The 23,284-nt window shown below is 42.1% G+C and overlaps 1 protein-coding gene across 2 annotated transcripts in view; it reads left to right on the top strand.

Annotated features, from left to right (window-relative positions):
• The first annotated feature begins 9,119 nt into the window (after positions 1 to 9,119).
• Positions 9,120 to 23,284, top strand: part of RARS1 (arginyl-tRNA synthetase 1) — a 34,637-nt gene continuing 20,472 nt past the window's right edge. The window contains exons 1-7 of one of the 2 annotated variants that reach the window (XM_079146064.1): positions 9,120 to 9,215; positions 10,998 to 11,132; positions 17,157 to 17,345; positions 18,801 to 18,909; positions 19,590 to 19,690; positions 20,446 to 20,567; positions 21,589 to 21,709. In XM_079146064.1, the coding sequence (XP_079002190.1) occupies positions 9,171 to 9,215; positions 10,998 to 11,132; positions 17,157 to 17,345; positions 18,801 to 18,909; positions 19,590 to 19,690; positions 20,446 to 20,567; positions 21,589 to 21,709 (822 nt within the window). In that variant the 5' untranslated portion in view covers positions 9,120 to 9,170. Of the gene's footprint in view, positions 9,216 to 9,416; positions 9,872 to 10,997; positions 11,133 to 17,156; positions 17,346 to 18,800; positions 18,910 to 19,589; positions 19,691 to 20,445; positions 20,568 to 21,588; positions 21,710 to 23,284 lie in introns of those variants that run through there. The other variant, XM_079146065.1, reaches the window with a different exon arrangement.

The raw sequence follows: 23,284 nt of genomic DNA, 5'->3' as shown, positions 1-23,284 counted from the left end.
TGACAAGATTGTATAGTTTGTATATTTAGGAATGTATTTTTGGGAAAGAAAATTTAAATGAACTAAAGCAGTGTTAAGTTGCTGCTCTTCCTAAAAATCTAGATTTTTTTTTTCTTTTTTTGTACAGTCACACCTTTTAGAGGTTTTCCTGCAATAAGAAGTCATGTTTGAGGGACGATAATCCTGAAAGGACGTCCTACAGATGGCACAGCACAGCTAACCTTTCCTAGTTAACATATTTTGTATAATATTAAAAAAAATGCAAAGAAACCATTTTGGGGGTTGAGAGGTGCATCCCCGAATCTTCATGAGCTGTGACGTGTTTTATGTGGTTGCCTGACTTGCGGTGTGCACCTCAGAGCCAGCCGAGTGTCCAGCCCCGGCTGGCGATGGGCCACACCGCCCTCAGATGCCCCGTGAAGCCACCGAGGGAGTGAGGGAGGGCTGTGGAGAACACCACCCAGCTGTGTCTCCATCAATAAAGTGGCCTTTTGAAAAGAGTCCTCCCTCTTGCTTTTTCTCTGCCATCCCTCACGTCTGTTTCCCTAATGTTTGACTCTTTCCAGTCAGTTCCTCCTCTCTCATCCCATCTTGGGAAAAAAAAAAAAAAAACTTGCCTCTTCTTTTGCCCACCCTGCTTCTGTGCTCAGTAGAATAGAATGAATGCTCAGCTCTTTGGGAACCTAAATTCCCAGTTGAGACCGGGAATGTTCTCTGTGCTCTCTCTGCCATGGAATTCCACCCCCACCTTGAGCTGTGACTTTACAGTTTCTTCCTATGAGTGTGAATCCACATTACCCCCAACCCAAGTGCAATGGTCCTGGAGCGCGAGAGTCGTCTTTTGCAGAAAGGCCAAGCCAGCATGCTGTGGGTGAGCCACCTAGCAATGCCCTCACGCGCCCTGATGCTCACGTGGCTCCGCTTTGCAGAGGCGACCGCGGGGACTCAGAAATCAGCATGTACAAACCAACAGCAACCACTGCAGACTCTCGTCCCCCTTCCTCTCGCTGACGTTACCCTGTGCAGCTTCTCTCAAAGTATGGTGCACCAAGTTAGATCAGAAGCTCGGGGATAGCCAGGTAAAAATGGAGACTCAGTGCTGGGACTGTAGCCCAGTGGTAGCGCCCTTGTCCAGCATATACAAGGCCCTAGGTTCGACTTCCAACACTGTAAAAGAAGAAATGGAGCAGCCTTTTGGCAGGCACTGTGGTACCTGCCTACACTCGCAGCTCCTCAGGCGCCTGAGACAGGAGGATGGCTTGAAGCCAGAAGTTTGCAGCCAGTCTGGGCAACGTTGCAAGACCTCGTCTCAAAATGAAGACTCTTGGATCCCTCCTTAGACCCTGGCCCCACCGCCACCCACCTTGACACGGGCCCAACACCAGCATTTTACATGTTTTCTCGTGGGCATGCGATTGAACCCAAGGCCTCATACGTGTTGGGCAAGCACTATACATCCTGGCCCCCACTGTGAGTCCTACATGGAATGCAGGGTTTCGTTTTTGGTTTTGTTGGTTGGTTGGTTGCGTTTTTGGGTGAGATTAAATTCAGGGCCTTGCACATGCTGGGCAGATGCTGTATCGCTGAGCTACACCCCCAACCTTCCAGTGCAGTGTGAGGGACCCACTGATATCAAGGGAACGAAGCCCAGGCAGAAAGGGGAGGCTGGCATTGTGCTGGTGAGTCCCACCAGAATGCTCTCCAGGACAGTGGGGTCGCTGGGGGTGCTGGAGGTGAGCAGCCCCCTCCACTTGCTGCTAAGGCTCTGCCCCTCCTCCCCCTGGTTCCTTGCCTGGCTGTTTCTTCTCATGTATTCTGAACTTACACTGGCATAGAATCGTGTTCTTACCCATATGGCTTCAAGGGCTTTCAGAAGCCAGGAACCATATGGTTTGCATGTGGTTTGAATGTCCTCTAGGAGGTGCTCAGCTCCCAGTGTGCAGTGATGAGATGGCGGAACCTTTTAGACATGGTTTTGCCTTGCGAAGGTAACGAGGCCAGGGGTCTATGGTCTCAGAGGGGATGAATGCTCATCTCATGGACTGAATTCATTCCTGAGAATGGGTTGCTCTCAGGGTAGCCTGGCACCTACCCTGAACACTCTTCTGCACATACCACTTGTCCCACACCTGCTTCCACCATCATGGTGCCATCTGCTGTTGAACCTCCAAGACTACAAGCTAAACAAAACCTCTTTTCTCTATCAAGTATCCAGCCTCCAGTATTTTGTTAGAGCAACAGAAAATGAACTAAGAAACAAGGTCTCCCTGGGTAGCTAATATCCAGTTTCTCACCACAGCCTGGGCTTCCTCCTTCCCCATAGCCTGATATCTCTGAACACTTTAGTCTTTGATGTATTCACTCTCCTTCCATGGAATTCCACCCCACGTTAAAGGTGGACATCATAGTTTCCACATATGAGTATCAACATCATCCCTAACTCAATTATAGTAGGTCCTGGAGCACAAGGATTGTGTCTCATGCTGTTTCTGTGACCCATTAGGCTACATCTGGCCATGGTTCCAGCTTCATGAGGCAAACAGGATTAGAAAGTGAAGCCAACCTTCGGAGAGAAGCAGGGGCACTGGTGGGGGGGAGTGGAGGCATTCTGGGGGCAGAGCCTGAGTCCACTGATAGCAGTTCCTTACTATTTATAGTCCTTTTGGTGAGCTGAGTCAAGAGGACCTGATCAAAACGTTCAAGGTCATGAGATAAAATCGCTTCTCAGTTACACCTTCCATGTTGAGCCCTCCCGACCAGGGGCAGCCCCTCACACCCCCATGACATCAGCGAAGCAGAGCTCTAAACGCTTCCTGCTGTGTGGGAAAAGCTACGGGAGCAACTTCTGCCACAGGAAGTGTGTCTGGGTGTCATATCAGCAAATGGAGCCTTTGTGGGAAGAACCAGACCACCTCTGTGGAAGTCAGAAGGCCCCCTTCCAGCCGTGGGGTTGAAATCTATAAACGGTTCAGTGGCAAATCACCAACACTTTAGGTTGTTTGCATAGGAAGAAATTAAAGAAGAAAGAAACATTCTCTTGGAATCATGCATGAAGCTTCTCTGGAACCTTCAGGAAACGAGTCCAGAAATGTCAAATCAGCTGCTCAAGGTTACACAGATACTACAGAGCCAGAGCCAGGATGCAAATCCTATCTTCCAGCAAAATCTCGGTCTTTTGCAGCTGCAGTTTCTGCTCCATGGTGGTATTACCACATCACATGAAGCCTGCATTGTAGGAACTTAGAACTTTTCATCTTGAAAGACAGAGCTATGGAATCCTGCGCTCTCTGTATGAGCAGGGAGAAGGCAGGGCGCCAGGACCCCAGTCTGCCAAAGGACGCTCTGCAGACCTCACTGGCTCTGGCTGCCAAGGGTTACCTTTTGGACTCCGGATCTTTCATGACATTCACACTGACAGTCTCTGCATCCTGCCTCCCAAGAAGGCTACCGGATTCTTCTAGGTGCCTGTTGTCCCACCTACTCAGGAGGATGAGGCTGAATGATTGCTTGGGCCCATGAGTTCGAGACCAGCCTGCGCAACACAGCAAGATGCCATCCCCCCGCCCCAAAATATTCCATTCCACTGTCCTCTTGTCAACCAGGCTGCAGCCATGCTGGCCTGCCTCTGCCTCCTTTCCACCTGGAGGCTGTGCAGCTCCAGTTCCTTCTCCACCTCTCAGCGCAGCTCAGGCCTCACCCCTAGGGGGAGCCCTCTCCACCCGGGCACCCAGATCACCGTCAGCCTCCGGTGTGAAGCTGGTGTGTATACTCCAGGGCACTATCTGCAGGGCACTGTCTGCAGGGATGGGAACATCCTTCCTTGTCTGTCCGTCCGTCTCCAGAATGTAAGCTCTTACCACAGGCACCTGTGTGCAGTGCTTTCGGAGGGACCTTGATAAACACGGCAGAAGGAATCCCACAAATGAGATGAAGAGTCTGCCCAGATTTGCTCTCTAGCCCTCTGTCATTCGCAGTCAGGAAGCAGTGAAGGTTCTAAGTGCAACCAGAGTACCGAAGGCTGTTTCGGCAGATGCCAGCCTCTTTCATATCCAGCTTTGCACATGGTACCTGCTCCCAAACACGTGTAACCCTATGGCATAAACCAGAAGTGGTGACTGGACAATTACACAACGTTTAGATCCTTTGAAGGAAGTTAGATTACCCCAGAATCAATTCTTGTAACAGTTTTATTATTATTATTATTATTAGGTACTAGGGATTGAAGCCAGGGGTGCTTAATCACCAAGACACATCCCCGGCCCCTTTTTTATTTTTTAATCTTGAGACAGGATCTTGCTAAGTTGCTGAGGCTGGCCTCAAACTTGCTGTCCTCCTGTCTCAACCTCCCAAGTCTATGGGATCTGGTTAGTTTTATTACTTTAAGTGCTAATGCATACTATATAGGAGATCCCAAGAATTCACAAAAGCCAAAGTAGCAAATCTTTCCACTTGCTACAGACCTAGGCACTGTACTTTGAGAACAAGTTTACTTATTTTTAATTCATTTATACTTAACGATAGGTAGGTGCTATTACAATTATCCCTGTTTTACAGTCGAGGAAACTGGCTCAAAGGGTTAAATTACCTGCCCAACATCACACAGCTGGTAAGTGACAGAAATAGGATTAAACCTAGTATATGGTTTTTAAGACACATCAGGATAGGGGCAAGTCAACTTCACCCTCTGAAGCCGTGCTTCACTGCCAGATTCTTCCACGTCCTTCCAGAGAGGCAATGCCATCTAATATCAGATGTGTACTTTTTCACCCCAAAACTGTAATAAACACTCCTCATCTGTAAGCCTCCTCATTCTTTTTAATAACTACAGAGTCTGCTGAATAGATGATCTGTAAATCAATCAGAGGGCACTCAGGTTGTAGATAAGCACTTGCTTTTTCTAACAATGTCCTTTGTCTCCCTTTGTCCGTACATCCTCGCACACGTGTATGAGTGTATCTGTGGAGAAATTACTGCGTCCTTTTCTTTTCCACCAGTAGTGGGTGTTGAATGAGCCCAAGGCCTCACACCTGCTAGGCAAGTGCTCTGCCACCAAACTACATTCCCAGGCTTTTAAAAAGTCCATTATGAGACAGGATCTCACTAAGTTGCTGAGGCTGGTCTTGAACTTGTGATCATGCTGCCTCAGCCTCCCAAGCAGCTGGGATTACAGGCGTGTGCCACCACGCCTGACTTGCATGCATTTTTAAAATGCATCCTCAGAGCTCCATTATTTTAAAGAAATTATAAAGTGCTCTCAGCTACTTGCTGTCTTCACTGCTTGAAGGGCAGAAAAAGATGGGACTTTGAAACACAGAAGTCCTGAATTCTGTATGCAGACTGACCCTATTTCTAGCTGCAGGATTTTGAGCAAGACGTCACATCTGTCTTCATTAAGTGGTGTGAAGACTCGATGAGATAACACATTGTAGGGACTGAACAGAGCTAAGTAGTTAGGGCGTGGTGGGGAAGTTATATTCTAGACACTTGTAGGAACAGCAAATCTTCATGTGTGGCCTCCAACACGTGAAGGCTTCTCCCAGGGCACTTGGGACTGAATAACTGCCTTAAGGAGCGTATGGTAAGCACAGTAGCAAGTTCACAGCCAACCCCACAACACCGAAAGGCGAAGCTGATCAGAAAGAACAAGGACACAGTTGGCACCCTAGCGTTTGCTACCCACCCCACTGTACATTTGACTGGTTTTATCTGCTCGCTGGGATGCTGGAGCTGCAAGGGCAGCCCCCCGCGGATTCTTCTCACTCTTGGAGCCCCAGGGCCCGTGCAGTCCCTGACGGGTGCAGATCCTCAATTACTACTCCGTGAAGAGAGAAGACAGAAGTTCTCCCTCCAGTGCTGCTGAGTAACAACACACCTGAGGGCTCTGGCTGGCTGCGGTGATGACCAACGGCTTGATGCAGCGTCTCCCCAACGCGGGGCAAGATGCCACTGGTAGGTTGTGGGTAAAGGTTTCTATATTTATAACCACGTATTTATTTTAATACACTAATTAGCACATCTGTGAATTCATAGATACTACTGCTTAGGAGGAGGAGAAGTAAAATTTTAAAGTAAATCAATTTAAAGAAAATTGTACTTAATATGATGGCGGGAGAGAATGGTGATAATGGAAACATCTGGAAAAGACGAGTTCATACAGGAGTAGGATTGCAGGTGGCCACCTAGCACAACCTCCCCATTTCATGGATGACGAAAACCGAGGCCCAGGAGCTGTGGGTGCTGGAAATAGCATGAGCTCTTGGTGACCAAGGAAAGAGGGGTAGGGCTGAGACTCGGGGTTGGATTGTCTCCCTGCTCCTCGGCCTGGTGGCCTCTGAGAGCTGCCTGCCTGGGCCCACCCAGGAGGCTGGCTCCGGGCACCTGAGGCAGTGTTTCTTATTCCTGCCAGCCCCGCCCCAGCTGCTCTGTCCCCCTAGACCCGCCGGCCCTCGGTTAATCGTGTAATCCCCCTGCCCACTTGCACAAGAGGGACGGGCACTCGTGTGCCTTGCTAACACAGTGGGACCCCCCAGGGTCAGGTTGCAGCGGGGGCTCCACCGTTTCCAAGGCATCCCTCCGCCTTAGCCATGCTCCACCAACCCACGCAGGCTTTCCCAGGGCAAGTTCTCTCCCACTGGAGGAGGCCGTGGCTCCTGGTGGCCCAGACTGCTTCTCCCGCCCCATGTCTTCCTCTTTGGATGCTCAGTCCCACAGCAAGTTGTCAATTCGACCTCCAAAATATAGAATGAAGGCATCCATTCCCCCCACCCGGACGCTTCCAAGGTCTCTTCTAGTTTGTTTGAGCTGCTGTAACAAAGTAGCACAGAGAGGGTGGCTTAAACTGTACCCATGTATTTTCTCACAGTCCTCGAGGCTGGAAGTCTGAGGTCAAAATGTCAGTAGGCCAAACTATGGAACCAACCTAGCTGCCCTTCAACCTATGAGTACATAAAGAAAATGTGGGATATATATAGAGAATGGAATATTACTCAGCTTTGAAGAAGAATGAAATTCTGGCATTTGCTGGTAAATGGATGGAATTAGAGAATATCATGCTAAGTGAAATAAGCCAAACCCAAAAAACCAAAGGCCGAATGTTTTCTCCAATATGAGGATGCTAATTCACAATAAGTGTGAGGGGGAGCTAGGGAAGAATAGAGTTACTTTATATTAGGTATGAAGGGAGGTGAAGGGGAAGGAATGATAATGAAGTGAAACAGACATTATCACCTCATGTACACGTATGACTGCATGATCGATATGATCCTACAATATGTATAATCAGAAAAATGAGATTACACTCCATTTATGTATGATCTATCAAAATGTATAAATGCACTCTACTGTCGTGTTCAACTAATTAGAACAAATTTTTAAAATTTTTAAAAAATGTCAGTCGGCAAGAACGGTTTCTTCCTGGTCCCCTCTCCTTGGCCTGGAGATGGCTATCTTTTCCCCAACTTCCGTGGTCTTGCCTGTGTGTTCTGTGTCTGTATCCCAACCTCTTGCGAGGACAACAGCCATATTGGATTAGGACCTAGTCTCATGAACTTATTTTACCTTACTTACCTCTTTAAAGACCCTAACTTTAAATAGAGTCACATTCTGAGGTCCCTGGGGGTTGGAATTTTAACACAGGTATTTGCAGGAAATACGACTTAGCCCATAACACCTACCCATCCAAACCCTCTCATTCCCCATTGTGAATAGAACCGAAATTTAAAGCCTCTTCCTTAACTTGGTGGGGAGGCTGAAGCAGGAGGATTGCAAGTTCAAGGCCAGCCTCAGAAATGTAGCAAGACCCTATCTCAAAATTAAAAAAAAAAAAAAAAAGTAAAAAGGACTTGGGATGTAACTCAGTGGTAGAGCACTCCTGGGCTCAATACTCATTACCAAACAACAACAATAACAACAAACCCTATCATTTGAAACAACAGGGATAAACCCAGAGGCCATTATGCAAAGTGAAATAAACCAGGCAAGAAGGACAAAGGCTGATTGACCTCACTTTATGTGGACTCAAAAGTCAAACTCACAGAAGCAGAAGGTAGCATGGTGGTTATCAGGGGCTAAGGCCGGGAAAACAGAGATGCACAGGGTACAGACTTGCAGTTTAGCAGGATGAATAAATTGTGGAGATCTAATGTTTAACATGGTGATTTAGTTGATTGATTGAGATGAGATCTCACTAGGTTGCCCAGGCTGGATCAAATTCCTGTTCTCAAGTGATCCTCCTGCCTCCACCCCTGAGGATCTAGCATGATAACTCTAAATAATACTGTATGGTACACTTGAAACATCCTAAGAGAGTAGATCTCAAATGTTCTCAACACAAAATGATAACCATGTGACGTGATGGGTATGTTAGTTAGCTTGACTGTGGTATTCATGCACACATGGTTCAAAACTGGTCGCATACCTTTAATGTACACAATTTTAGTTGTTAATTATATCTCAATAAAGCTGAGAAATATATTAAAATATATTTAAAAGATTTTAACTCAAAAGCACCTGCTCAGAGAGGCTTTCTCTGACTCAAATCTCTCCATCACGTTACTTTCCTGGCAATTAAGACTCCATTTATGTATGATCTATCAAAATGTATAAATCCATTTTACTGTCATATACAACAAATTAGAACAAATTTTTAAAAAATTTTAAGAAGAAAAAAACTTGGATTGTCACTTACTTTACTCTCTCTCCACTCTAAACTATAGTCCTCATGGGAGCGAGGTCCTGGTCTGTTTTTTCTATATCCCCAAAGCCAGGAATAGCATCTGACATATTACCATGCACAATAAATATTTATTGAATGAATGGATGGAGTTATTAGTTCTGTGCCCATTTCACGGAGGAGCAAACTGAGGCTCTTCAGGGACAGAGGTTCTCCATAAGTCCCTATGACCGAGACAGCCCAAGCACAGAGTAGCCCTGGTGGGATTCCCCTGGAATCTTCTGCCCTCCACTCTACATTCCAGGCCTGCAGTCCGGCTCCTGGCGGACCTCCCGCCTTCTTCTGCTCCCAGTGTCTCCTGGATGCCGCCAGGGGGCAGCAGAGACGGTGGCCCTAGAACGCCTCGAGCCCTTGGGGGCCAGGGGTGGGGTTTCCGCTTCCGGACATCGCTAGCTATTTCCGCTTCCGGCCACTTGGCGTGAAAGGCGCTGACGGGAGGATGGACGCTCTAGTGGCTCAGTGCTCCGCGCGGCTGCTGCAGCAGGTGTGTCGCCTGGGACCGGCGGAAAGGCTCGGAGCGGAGGGACCTGGCTCCGGCTCCTGCCCGAGCGGCGCTGGGTGCAGCGGCAGCGAGGCAGGGTCTCGGGTCCCAGACGCGGGCGCCCAAGTCCCGAGCCCCTGGCCTGCGATGCCGAGGCACATGCTTCCCGCGGGGGCTGTTTCCTCTTCGGTGGGAGAGGGAAGGGGTGGGAGAGGGAAAGACCGACCATTGCAAGGCTCGTGTGACCGTGCCGGTCAGAGACGTGGCCGGCCCCGCCCTCCCGGGCTGCGCCGAGGTGCTTCTCCGGTGGTCGGGAGCCACGCTCCCCTCCTCCCCGCACACACCTGTGCTGCCTTAGGGCTCGCGGCGGGACGGCGGGGTGGGCGAGAAAGAGCAGCCGAGCTGCGTCCTGCGACCCTGAGCAGGGGGGGTCCTAAGGGGCTCCACGCCTGGCTCATTGTCGGATAATCGGGGGGGCGGGGTTGCTCTCTGCCTTCGGCGTCCGTGGGGAAAAAGGGCCCCAACTTGTGAAAGCGAAAGTGGGTCTTGCTTCATTACCTTCTATGTCCAGGTGGGAAGAGGTGATAGGAGAAGCGTTTCTCGTACTCTCTCCTATTACGGGAACTGCTTTGTGCTAGGTCAGCAGTCACAAAGTACAGGTGGGTCAGGTACATGGACAAGCTCCTTGCTCTTCTGAGCCCTGTGTTTATGGCTGTGGGGGACGTAGCGCTGCTTCACTGGGTTGTGATGGGATTCATAAAGATGATTTCTTAGAGGTGCCCAGCGCCTGGAACAGTGTGTGCTCCTTTATGGCAATCTTTTTTTTTTTTTTTTTTTTTTGGTTGTAGTACTTGATAAATATTCTGAAATTTCAGGAGAAAACTCTCCCCTGGATTTCGCAGTTAAGTTAGAAGCTTTCTTTCTGGATTTTCATGGCTTTCATTTTTGAAGTTAATGTACAAAACCTGGCCTAGGGCCTAAGTCACTGGAAATAGAGGCAGACATGGGAAAATTGCTTAGCCCCGGAAAGGGTAAAAGGTAGGTAGATTGTCGAGCTACATTGAATGTGACAGGTGTTTTGCAGTACTTGAAATCAAACCCAAGGTCCCATGATACTAGGAAAGTGCGCCACACCCCCAGTCCGGGTGTTTGGTTTTTAGAGTATCAAGTCATAAAACTTAGAAATAGAGGTAGGTTAGTCAGTGGAAACTTAACTAATGCTAATACGACAGGGTCGTTTGTTGAGCTGAAGAAAGAAACTAGGCACGAAGCTTATTCCATTCTTTCCTTTTGAGGTACTGGGGATTGAACCAAGGGTCTCATGCATAGTAGGCAAGTGCTCTACTACTGAGCTGCAGCCACAACCCTTTTTATTTTTCATTTTGAGACAGGTTCTTGTCTTGCTAAATTTCTCAGACTAGCCTTGAACTTGTGTTCTTCCTGCCTTAGTGTCCTGAATTTCTAGGATACAGGAGTGGGCCATTATACCCCTCTTATACCATTCTTGATCATTCCTGGTTCCCTAAGACACACACTTAGTTTTATCTTATCAAGGATAAAATGCAAGAGTTTCAGAGAAGGAAAAATCACAACTTGTCTAAAAGAAAATCCATTCTCATCATCTCTGCCTTGTCTTTCAGAGAAGGAAAAATCACAACTTGTCTAAGAGAAAATCCATTCTCATCATCTCTGCCTTGTCTTGTGGAGAAGGGAAATGAAGTAAATTTGCTAGATTGTAGAAGCCATCCATCACACTGGACTGAATAATTACCTTTCCTTTTATAGGAAAAAGAGATTAAGTCTCTAACTGCTGAAATTGACCGGTTGAAAAACTGTGGCTATTTAGAAGCTTCTCCAAATTTGGAGCAATTGAGAGAAGAAAATTTAAAGTTGAAGTATCGACTGAATATTCTTCGAAAGGTGGGTATTCTGGGTGTTTTTTAAAATCTTTGTAACTGAAGAGTCTGTAAGTGTACACTGTGAAAATGACACAAAGGAAGAGGGAGACCCTGTGCTTTTTCCTGCATTAGACAAGCTAGAACTTGTTTGTTGATGCTTATGATGAAGAAGTCGGTATTGTCATATCCTTCTAGGACCCTCAGAATGTTTCATCTTACAAACGTTTAGCTAGCTTAAAGTAGCTAGACCTTACCTACTTAAGTAAGTAGGGTTGAGATATTTCTTTGAACAGCTTATGCCTGTGTTTTTTTAAAAAAACATTTTTGGTTTTGAAATCTCTGCCACTATCATAAAGGAAATATTTTTAAATATACCCACATACCTTCTCTACCTGAGTGGGTTATTTTATAGTTTAATTTTTATATCATGTTTTCAGCATCATTTGGGTTTTTTTCCCACTTTTATATTTCCAATTTTTTTTTCTTTTTTTTTTTTTTTTTTTTTAATGAATCTGTTCTCTGTTTATTTAATGGCTTCACAATCCAGCAGTGGTTGTCAGTTTTTTCAAAAATGAAATAGCTTAAATTTTTGGCCTGCTTTTCAGGTTTCCTGATGACACATCCCAGAGTATGATCTCATTCCCATAATTGTTCTCCTATGTGTGGGTATTAGTTTCAGGCCAGTTTCCTGCTCTTTACACCTTTTTCCCCCAAAGGTGACTCGTGTCTACTCACTTTGTACTCTGCCTACCCCATTCCTGTGGCCTTTTATTGCCTATTCGTGATCTGCTGTGCTTGAAAGAGCTTTGTCTTTGAATCTTTGAATCTTCTAAAATAACATATGCCCAAGATGTTTCTGCCCTTTTCTTGTTGACCTCTGTCAGTTTCTCTGGGAAGCTTTCTCCTACAGCCCCTTATTCTCCCATAACTTAACTGAGTTATATCCCCCTCTTCTGAATCTCACAGAGCCTCGGGTGTGTCTCTGATCATAGCACTTATGACAATCTATTATAATTGCCTATTTATTTACCTTTTTCCTTCTTCCCCCAAACTGTAGGAACTTTGTGATGTCAAAGGTAGTATCTTCTAAATTATGTTTCTAAATTTAGCAGATAGTCTGTTATACTGTAGGTGCTAAGTATTTATAGAATGAATGAGGTGTTATAGAAATATACATAAAGCAGCATAAATGTACAAAGGAAGAACATTGAAATCAGAGTTGAGGTCTGGGAAAGGTCTTCAGAATGGCTCACATTTAAGTCTGATCTGAAGGACAAGTTGGTTAGGTTGAGAAGCCTGGGAAGAGAAAGGTGTTCAGGTAGTGAGAATGATAGAAGAATGCACAGAAGTGGAAATGGTGCCTTTGAGAAACTGCCAGTGATTTAGTATGACTGCAACTAGGGTCAGAGCAATGGGGAGGCAGGAAATAAACCTGACTGACAGGAAGACAATCTGGATTTTCATTTCATTTCAAGCTTGGACTTCTGGTTAGAGTTACAAAGAACATCCTTCTGTGTATGTCATGACAAAATAACATTAAATGGTAAGAAAGAATTGCCATGTAAGATAACTTGGCTTGGTGGGCTGGGGATGTAGCTAAGCGGTAGAGTGCTTGCCTAGCACACATGAGGTCCTGGGATCAATCTCCAGTACTAAGGATAAATAATGCAAACAAATGAAAACTTGGGTTTGCAATGTTGGCTCCTGGGATCAGGTTTTTTTTTTTTTTTTTTTTTTTTTTCTTCTCTCCTCGTGCCTGGGATTGAAGCCAGAGGGGTTTTACCACTGAGCCACATCCCCAGCCCTTTAAAAAAAAATTTTTTTTTTTTTTTTTAATTTTGAGACAGGGTCTCAGGGTCTCACTGAGTTGCTTAAGGCCTTGCTAAGTTGCTGAGGCTGGCTTTGAACTTGTGATCCTCCTGCCTCAGCCTCCTGACTGCTAGAATTACAGGTGTATACCACCATGCCTGACTCGGGGCCCAACTTGGTGACTTTGAGTAAGTCACTTCACTGAGCTCCTGAAGCAGTGATGAGCATATCTACTTCAAGCAGTTTTGTAAAGATTAAATGTGATAAAGTGCCTTGTACATATCAAAAATAATTAATTAATTAATTAATAAAATAATGTTACTTTTTCATGGAATCTCCTACAAAAAAAATCTTTCTGGTTTTATCATTTGTTCTGCATTCATTTATTTAAAGTGAATTCTCTTATATTGTTAATTAAAAACTATGTGCTAACACAATAAGGGAAAATATACTAAAGACAGTTCTGTGTATTCTAATGCTCATCTCTGTAACAAATTAGCTCTCACGTGTAGATAGGAGAATGCTGTCCGTGCAGTGAGGAAGCTGCTTTGGTTCACATCAGCTGAACAAGGTACATAACCAATTGAAAAGAGCAAGCCACAGGAATAAAGTACTCTGTGATGACCATTCACCCTGCCTGACTCACTTTGGGCACATGCTGTAACTAGAAGCATTACTGGATGGTGAGGAGGCACTTTACCCTTGTTCTGTCATTATCTTGGCACTAGCCTCAGTTTTCCTCATGTCCACATCCATTGAGCTGTCAGTATCTTTTTAAGATAAAATCTTAAATTTAGTATTAACTAAGTATTACAGGTACTTTCCCACTGATGATTTTAAGATTGCTGTTATGATAGTACTGCTGATACAGAATCACATAGATTTTGAGTAATCCTCTAATCTTAATTTCCTTAAAAGTTATTATTTTAGGATGTAATTTTTTGCATAATATGAAGTTTTTCAGAATGCTTATTTCAAGTTATAAGAGATGCTCCTAGCATATGTAATATTTGTTACCCTCTTGGAGCTTACCATTGGGGGGGGGGGGGGGCTTGCACATATGGAACAAAGTGTTTCATTTATTTTAATCAGATATAAATTTGCCTGGTGCAGAAATCAGAGTGGTTGCTATGTATGTATGTTTAATATATATGCACACACATTTAGAACATGCATATATACCAATACCCCTATCATTAATATTTAAATTTATTATAGTAGATTTTGTGTCTTAAGAGCATATCTAAATAACTTTAGTGTTTGCTATTGGAAATCTTTAGATTGTGAAAAGCATGTCTTTCATCTTTTAAAGCACTCTCACAGTGGGGAATTATTGATCAACTAAAATTTTAAAATCAGGTTTTTGGTGAGTTTAAAATTATTATTTCTTCATAGGGTAGATAGAGATGAGACTATGTAGAACTTACACTCTCTATTCCAATACTCCATTTGAATCTTGGCTTTGAAATTTTTTTTTTTTTTTTTAATTTTTTTTTAGTTGTAGGTGAACACAGTACCTTTATTTTATTTTTATGTGGTGCTGAGGATCAAATCCAGGGTCTCACACATACTAGGCAAGCACTCTAACACTGAGCCACAACGCCAGCCCCCAATTTATTCTTATGTTTGGCAAATTACCTAATCTCTAGTTCACGTGTAATGACGATAGTAAACTCGAATTTTGTTGTGTAGGTGGAGTTAAATAACATAAATACAGCACTTAGCTCAGATTTTGATATAAAAGTTTATATCTGACTGTTGTTACCACTACTTTCACACCTTGTGTGTGTGTGTGTGTGTGTGTGAGAGAGAGATGCTATGTGTGATGCTGGGGATTGAATACACGAACCCTCTTATGTTAGGCAAGTGTTCTACCTCCCCAACCCTTTTATTTTGATTGAGAAAGGTCTTGCCAAATTGTGTAGGCTGGCCTTGAACTTGAACTTGTGATCCTCTTGCCTTAGCTTCCTGAGTAGCCCGGACAGTCTTGCCCTGACCTCTGTTGATATTTTGATTAACATAAGTGTTTTCATTTGTGTTTCATTAAAAGCATATGTGTTCATTCATGTGTGTCGGGCAGGGGGGTGCTGTGATTGAACACAGGGCACAAACATGCTGGACAAACACAAGGTTTGTGTTTGTGAGGGCCATCCCCATCACCATGCTCTTTTTTTTTTTTTTTTTTTTTTTTTTTTGAGACAGGGTCTCATTAAATTGCCCATGCTGGCCCCGAACTTGTGATCCTCCTGCCTCAGCATCCCAAGGAGCTGGGTTTACAGATGTGTACCACCACTGCCAGCTGGCTTTTTTTTTTTTTTTTTTTTTTGGATAACCTGCTATATGTCAGGTCCAATGCTAGGTGCCAGGGTTAGAGGAATGAATTAGACATCTGCATCCAGCAATATAACAGTGGAGATGGATAATTTTATGAAAGTGTAAGTGCAGTAATAGAGGTAATTATGTGCTATCTTAAATGAATAGGAGATAGAGGTAGAGCCAACATGGGTATTATTTATAATAAGACAAAACTACCTCTTTTTTTGGAATATTGATATTCCCATTTATTTCATGCCCTGAAGAAGTCAGCATTTTTTAAAAATTTATTTTTATTGTAAACAAATGGGATACATGTTGTTTCTGTATGTACATGGAGTAACAGTATACCATTTGTGTAATCATACATTTACATAGGGTAATGGTGTTTGATTCATTGTTATTTTTTCCTTCCCCCCCACCTCTCCCACCCCTCTTTTCCCTCTATACAGTCCCTCCTTCCTCCATTCTTGCCCCCCTCCCACCTTCCATCATGTGTCATCATCCGCTTATCAGTGAGGTCATTCGTCTTTTGGATTTTTGAGATTGGCTTATCTCACTTAGCATGATATTCTCCAATTTCATCCATTTGCCTGCAGATGCCATAATTTTATTATTCTTTATAGCTGAGTAATATTCCATTGTGTGTGTATATATATATATATATATATATATATATATATACACACACCACAGTTTCTTTATCCATTCATCAATTGAAGGACATCTAGCTTGGTTTCACAGTCTGGCTATTGTGAATTGAGCAGCTATGAACATTGATGTGGCTGTATCTATGTAGTATGCTGACTTTAAGTCCTTTGGGTATAGGCCAAGGAGTGGGATAGCTGGGTCAAATGGTAGGTCCATTCCAAGTTTTCTAAGGAATCTCCACACTGCTTTCCAGAGTGGCTGCACTAATTTGCAGCCCCACCAGCAATGTATGAGTATACCTTTTTCCCACATCCTTGCCAACACCTATTGTTGCTTGTATTTTTGATAATCGCCATTCTAATTGGGGTGAGATGGAATCTTAGTGTAGTTTTGATTTGCATTTCTTATTACTAAAGATGGTGAACATTTTTTCATGTGTTTGTTGATTGCTTGTAGATCTTTTGTGAAGCGTCTGTTCATATCCTTAGCCCTTTTGTTGATTGGATTATTTGTATTCTTGGTGTAGAGTTTTTTGAGTTCTTTATATATTCTGGAAATTAGTGCTCTATCTGAAGTATGAGTGGCAAAGATATTCTCCCACTCTGTAGGCTCTCTCTTCACATTGCTGATAGTTTCCTTTGCTGAGAGAAAGCTATTTAGTTTGAATCTATCTAAGTTATTGATTCTTGCTTTTATTTCTTGTGCTATGGGAGTCCTGTTAAGGAAGTCTGATCCTAAGCCAACAAGTTAAAGATTTGGACCTACTTTTTACAAGTCAGCATTTTGATGGAGCGAGTGCATGTTTTGTTTAGTTTTTGTCCAATGCGTTTCACCTCCAGTATTTGATATGAAGCAATTCAGGACTGGTTTTATACTTGTTAACTCAGAGCTTTGGAGATGCTGAGGAAAAGATTCAGCCCTTTTTACTTCCTCCAGTTCCTTTTTTCAGGGGAGGGAAGGTCATGCTAGAGATAAAACCAAAGCCTTGCACCTGCTAGGCAGTTGTTCTGCCACTGAGCTGTGCCCCAGTCCCCAGCTCCTTCCTATATTCTATTCTGATAAAACAAATGTGAAAAGTAAGATCTCATTTCCAAGCATGTTTTAGGTGCCCTGGGATGGGCTTGTCCTACTCCCTGTCAGAGGTAAGAGACAATCACACCATGAGTAAATTTTCTCTTCTGATTTTTCTCAAGACATTTGAAAATTTCTGACACATTTGGGGAAATTTTTTACGATGGTACTTTGTTAACACATTTCCATTCTTTTTCTGCAGAGTCTTCAGGCAGAGAGGAACAGACCAACTAAAAATATGATTAACATCAATAGCCGCCTACAAGAAGTCTTTGGCTGTGCCATTAAGGCTGCATATCCAGATCTGGAAAATCCTCCTCTGATAGTAACACCAAGTCAGCAGCCCAAGTTTGGGGACTATCAGTGTAATAGTGCCATGGGCATTTCTCAGGTGATGTGTTGTTGTGACTCACTCTGGGTGATTTGATTCTCTTAGGTATGGTCATCATCATTGCCATTTACATAAATAATAGCAGGTTGTTATATCCTTAATGAAAAGGACATTTCCCATAGTTTGAAAAACCAAGCCAAGTGTGGTAGCACACCTATAATCCCAGCGGCTCCGGAGGCTAAGGCAGGAGGGTCACAAGTTCAAGGCAAACCTCAAAAACTTAATGCAACCTTGTCTCAAAATTTAACATAAAAAGAACTGGGGTTTGGGGAGGTGGCTCAGTGGATAAGCACCCCTGAGTTCAACCCCTGGTACCGGGGGCAGGAACAAAACTTGAGGAAAGAGTTATATGTTCCTAGTGTTCTTTATTTAAAAATAAATTGTTTTTTAATTTTCAGTTTTTCTTTTTTTAATTCTCATTATATAAGGACAGTATTTGGTACTGTTTTGCTATGGTTTTTTTCCTGGTATGTCTGGGATTGCTGAGTGTTTTAATGACTGTTGGAAAGTGAGAAATTAAGAGTTAGCCAGTTACTGGTGCCTGGCATGCTAGTGCATATTTATAATCTCAGTGACTTGGCAGACTGAGGCAGGAGAAATTGCAAGTTCAAGGCCAGCCTCAGCATCGTAGCAAGACCTTCAACAACTTAGTGAGGTCCTGTCTCAAAATAAAAAGGACTGGGAATGTAACTCAGTGGTAAATTGCCCCAGAGTTTCATCCAAAAGAAAAAAAGCCAATTACTAACTAGCATTCCATCAAATATTTGGCACAGTGGTGCATCTTTGACTTAGGCTTGCGTGTTGCATTTTTAAAAAGGGGAGTTGTCTCCCCACCCAACACCTTCTGTTTTGTTTTGTTGTTTTGTAGTACTATACTTCTGAACTGCATCCCCACCCCTTTCAAAATTTTGAGACAAGGTCTAAGTTGCCCCAACTGATTTAAACTTGGAATCCTCCTGCCTCAGTCTCCCAAGTAACTGAGATTGTAAGCTTATGCCACCAGCCTGACCTAATTTCCCATTTTGAATAGCTACATTATCTAATGTGTCTCTGGTTGATTGCACCAGGCTTGTTACGTCCTTTTGCTTTCCTTTTTTGTTGTTGTTGTTGTTGAATATGAAGGGTTCACTATAACAAGTCCAGATCTCTTTCTGGGGGTCCTGTTTATTACTCAGTTGTGAATATTGCATACTTTCATGACTTGACAATCAAATATAAATATGCTAGAATCTGACTTCATAACTATAGACTTTTTCTTCCTTGAAAAGGTACAAGTATGTGTGTATGACTCATTTTGAAGTGTAGATCATGCAGTTTTGCCAGTTTTCTATTCTCGTGGAACTATTGATACTTTCTGCATTTTGATGAGTCTTTTGCAAAATGCAAATATTTTGTCTCATGCATTTCCAAGTAATTTGCTGAAATCTGTTGTGTAACTTTTATATTGTGTTACAGATGCTCAAAACCAAGGAACAGAAAGTTAATCCAAGAGAAATTGCTGAAAATATCACCAGACACCTGCCAAACAATGAATGTATTGAAAAAGTTGAAATTGCTGGTCCTGGTATGATAAAATGTGATCCTTCTTAATAGTTGTATTGATGATAAATTCTTTTGGAAATTAAAAAATAAATAAATAACACTATTAAAACTCACATGCTGAGGCTGGGCATGTAGCTCTTTGGTCCATAGAGCACTTACTTAGCATTTGTGAGGCCCTAAGTTCAATACCCAGCACCACCGCAAAAAAAGAAGAAAAAAAAAAAAGAACAAGCAAAAGAACACTTCTACACTGAACAAGATGGGAGAGCACCTTGACTGCAAGTTAGAATATTGAGTTTTTCGTCTAGACTTCACTATTTAGCTGCCTGATCTTGGGCAAGTTACTTTGCCTCCCTGTGGTTCAGTTTCCATCAGCAATAAGGGGAGAGAGAATGGCTAAAAGATCTGTGGCAAAAGATCCTCTTTTCTGTCAAGAGATGAACAAATCATCTGCCCTAGTTCAAAAGGCCCTGAATTAAGTAGAAGCTCTCAGAGTAGTGAAGGTTTGAAATAGATACTGAGACAGGAAATCATAAGAGGGCCTAAGTGAGGATGTCGGGTAATGTTGGAATCCCAAAGTGTTTTATCAAAGCCAGATGAACTTTCTGAAGCCAACATAAGTGAAATTGAGAAAATCCTTGGGAGTGAGCAGTCATTCAAGATGGGAGACTATCTGAAATTTTCTCTTCCACTGTTCATTAGGTTTTATTAACGTCCATCTAAGAAAGGATTTTGTATCAGAACAGTTGACCAATCTTCTGGTGAATGGAGTTCAACTACCTGCCATTGGAGAGAGAAAAAAGGTATATATACAGTCCTCTGTTGATAGAGCAGTTCTTTAGAAGTTTGTGAAGAGTGCTGTAACTAGGAATGACTTTTACTTTTTTATTGACACGATCATTAATATTTGAGGTGAATGTAATTGTGAAATAATATTTCTAAGCAGTCTTAGGATTTTTTTAAACTTCATTTCATGATTTTTTTTTTTTTTTTTTTTTTTTTTTTTTTTTTTTTTTGGTACTGGGGATTGAACTCAGGGGCTTTCAGCCACTGAGCTACATCCCCAGCCCTGTTTGTATTTAATTTAGAAACAGTCTCACTGAGTTGTTTAGTGCCTCGCTGTTGCTGAGGCTGCCTTTGAACTCAAAATTCTTCCCTCTCAACCTCCGAAGCTGCTGGGATTACAGGCATGCACCATGATGCCTGACCATAAGTTTTTTTTTTTTTTTTAAACACCTTTCTTTTATTTATTTATTTTTATGTGGTGCTGAGGCTTGAACCCAGTGTCTCACACGTGCTAGGCAAGTGCTCTACCACTGAGCTACAATCCCAGCCCCTTAAGGTAGCTACCTAATACAAATACAGGCATTACTAAAATAGACAGTAATTTGTATAAATGAATTTGATTCTTTTTCAGTTACATATGTATACGTAGATCATCTAGCATAGTTTAATTATAACCCAGACTGATATTTAGGTCTGAGTTTATTATTAAATGGTAGTGTATTAACAGAATAAAATGTTTATGCTCCTTTTTTCTTTTTCTTGTCTATCTCAGGTTGTAGTTGACTTTTCTTCTCCCAATATAGCTAAAGAAATGCACGTAGGCCACCTCAGGTCAACTATCATAGGAGAGAGTATGTGCCGCCTCTTTGAATTTGCAGGCTATGATGTGCTAAGGTATGTGTTCGTGCATGTGTTTTCAGATTGCTTTCTTCTCCCCCTCCTCCCACCAAGTGTTGGGGATTGAATCCAGGTCCACACACTTGCTGGGCAAGTGTTCTACCACTGAGCTATATCCCCAACTCTGGAAATTTCTATAGAAATTGAAACATCTTACTTGAGAAAGCAATCCTTTGGTTAAGTCAGTGGTTCATAAGCTTAATTTTTCTTTGCAATCACCAGTTAAGCTTTTTAATATGTCCTGGACATCTCCTTTGAACTGTTTTTACTTTGTTACATTTTTTAGACTCTTGAACCAAGAACAAACGTCCTTCACTCATTCTGCAGATATTACTCTTCTTGAGTACCTCCTGTATGCCAAGATTTTGTTTATTTTCCCCAGTAAGGGAAGGGACAGGCAAGAAACATTGTTGGGCCTTTAAAGCCATGGTAGAAAATTGGGGTTTTATTTCAAGTCTAGTGGGAAGCCATTGGAAAACAGTGGGAGTCTAATTAAAGATTACTCTGGTTACCATGAGGCAAATAAGGGAAACAATGATAAGTGAGCATCATATCATTGTCATCTATTTGAGTGAATCTGATGGTTTGGAATTAGAGTGAAGAATTTTTTCCATTGTTATTTAGGAATCATTGGTCTAACTTACACTAAACCAATTGAATGAAAGTCAAGTTTACATAAAATTGTGAGAATAACTAAAATTGATTCAGCTGTGATTGTCCTAATTCATTACACTCTAAACAGATTGCAGTCCACTGTTAAGAATTTATTCAGTAAATCTTAGTGACCTGCTGTATGTAGCCTCTGTTACTAGGTTTACAGAGTTAAAAGTAACCGACAAAGGCTTTGCTTCTTACAATGTTTGCAGCCCACTTGAGGAAGTAACCAAGTCAACAGTTAATGCATGTCATATACTACCTCTTAAATGTTAGTAATTTCTAATGGTATGTGCTTCTTTTTATTTAATTTAAACATCTTTGTCATTTTGCAAATTATTTTATGTTCTCTGACTGGCATTAGGTTAAATCATGTAGGAGACTGGGGGACCCAGTTTGGCATGCTCATTGCTCACCTGCAGGATAAATTTCCAGATTATCTGACAGTCTCACCTCCTATTGGGGATCTTCAGGCTTTTTATAAGGTTTGATACCATTTATCATATTATTTGTGTCTGTCACTTGTCATAATTATCCATCTTCCTTGGGAAGTTCAAAATGTTTGAAACTACTGTAGAGCTAAATAGGGTAGATAAAGTTGGTAAACTGAAAGTCATGGTTACACCCATACAGAAGTGACACTCTTGAACTTGAACTACTTAACATGTAAAGTTGTTTATGTACATTGGCCTCACCATAACAACATTATACCACATGAAAATGAAAGCTATTTCACCGAGTTTACCTACTTGAAGAACTAAATTCTTTGATTCCTAGATCCATTGCACTCGGGTTTATTCTGTTTTGTTTTTGTAGTTCTGGGGACTTAACCCAGGGGCACTCGACCACTGAGCTATAGCCCTATCCCTTTTATAATTTTTTTCTTTTTAATTTTGAGTCTTGTTCAGTTGCCCAGTCTGACGGGAAACTTGAAATCCTGCAGCCTCGACCCCTTGAATAGCCAGGATCATAGACAACCACCCCCATGCTAGCCATTGCATTTGGTTTTGTAAAAGTTGTACAATGCAGCAGGATCCCTCACATTTGGAAAAAGGCTACTCACCCCTTTATACATATTCTTTTTGTTGTTAGTGGTGGTATTAGGTTAAAATTTAAACTGTATCTATTGTTGTTGAGTGAATATGTTCATTTGTTCTTTGCAGTACTGGGGATTGAACCCAAGGTCACTCTACCACTAAGCTATGTCCCCAGCCTCCAACCAACCACCCCCCTAACTTTTTTAAGACAGGTTTTCTCTGAGTTGTTGAATTTGGCCTCGAATTTGGGATCCTCTTGCTTCAGCCTCCCAAATATATGGGATTATAGGCAGAAGCCACCAAGCCATGCAGGGGCTTATTAACGAAAATACATTTTAAGTGTTGAAGACATTTTGAGTATTTTAAAAATAGTAAGTATATATAAGAAAGCTTTTAGAAGACACATTTATACATCCATAATTTTAAATCACCCATAGTGGTCACCTTCCTTTGATTCTTTGACTAATGCATACACATTTATTATATCATTTATCATAGTTTAGTGCTTATTTAACATTGCATATTTTTACATATTACTTTGTCATAATTACACATTACTTTGTTGGATTGGTGTGTGTACCAAAGTTTACAGTATTGTCCTATTGAATTTGCCATTTAATAGTGGGACCTGTTATCCAGTAAAAAATGTTATGTTTAGATTTTTTCCTTTTTTAGTATTATTAACTTAAGAAAAACAACAAACATCCCAAAAGTAAGATTGCTGTGTTGAAAAGTAAAAGTTTGTGGGGTTTATTTCTTTTGGTGTTTTTTAATGAAAATTTGAAAATAAGCAAAATGTTTATTGATATGAAACTGCTAAAATAATAATTATCTGTTGGAGTTCTATCTTTTGAATATAATGAAGTAGACCTATTAATCCAAGAAAATGTTTGCAATCCATTGTTAAAATTTATAAACTGTAGTAAAAAAAAGTAATTTTCAGCTTTTCTTAAAAATTGTGTGTATATTTGCAAAAAAAAAAAAAAATCTGAACTTATACACCAGATTGTTACCACTAATAAT

Source organism: Sciurus vulgaris (assembly GCF_902686455.1).
Source record: "Sciurus vulgaris genome assembly, chromosome: 6".
Lineage (NCBI taxonomy): Eukaryota > Metazoa > Chordata > Mammalia > Rodentia > Sciuridae > Sciurus > Sciurus vulgaris.
This window is presented reverse-complemented; position numbering and strand designations above follow the sequence as displayed.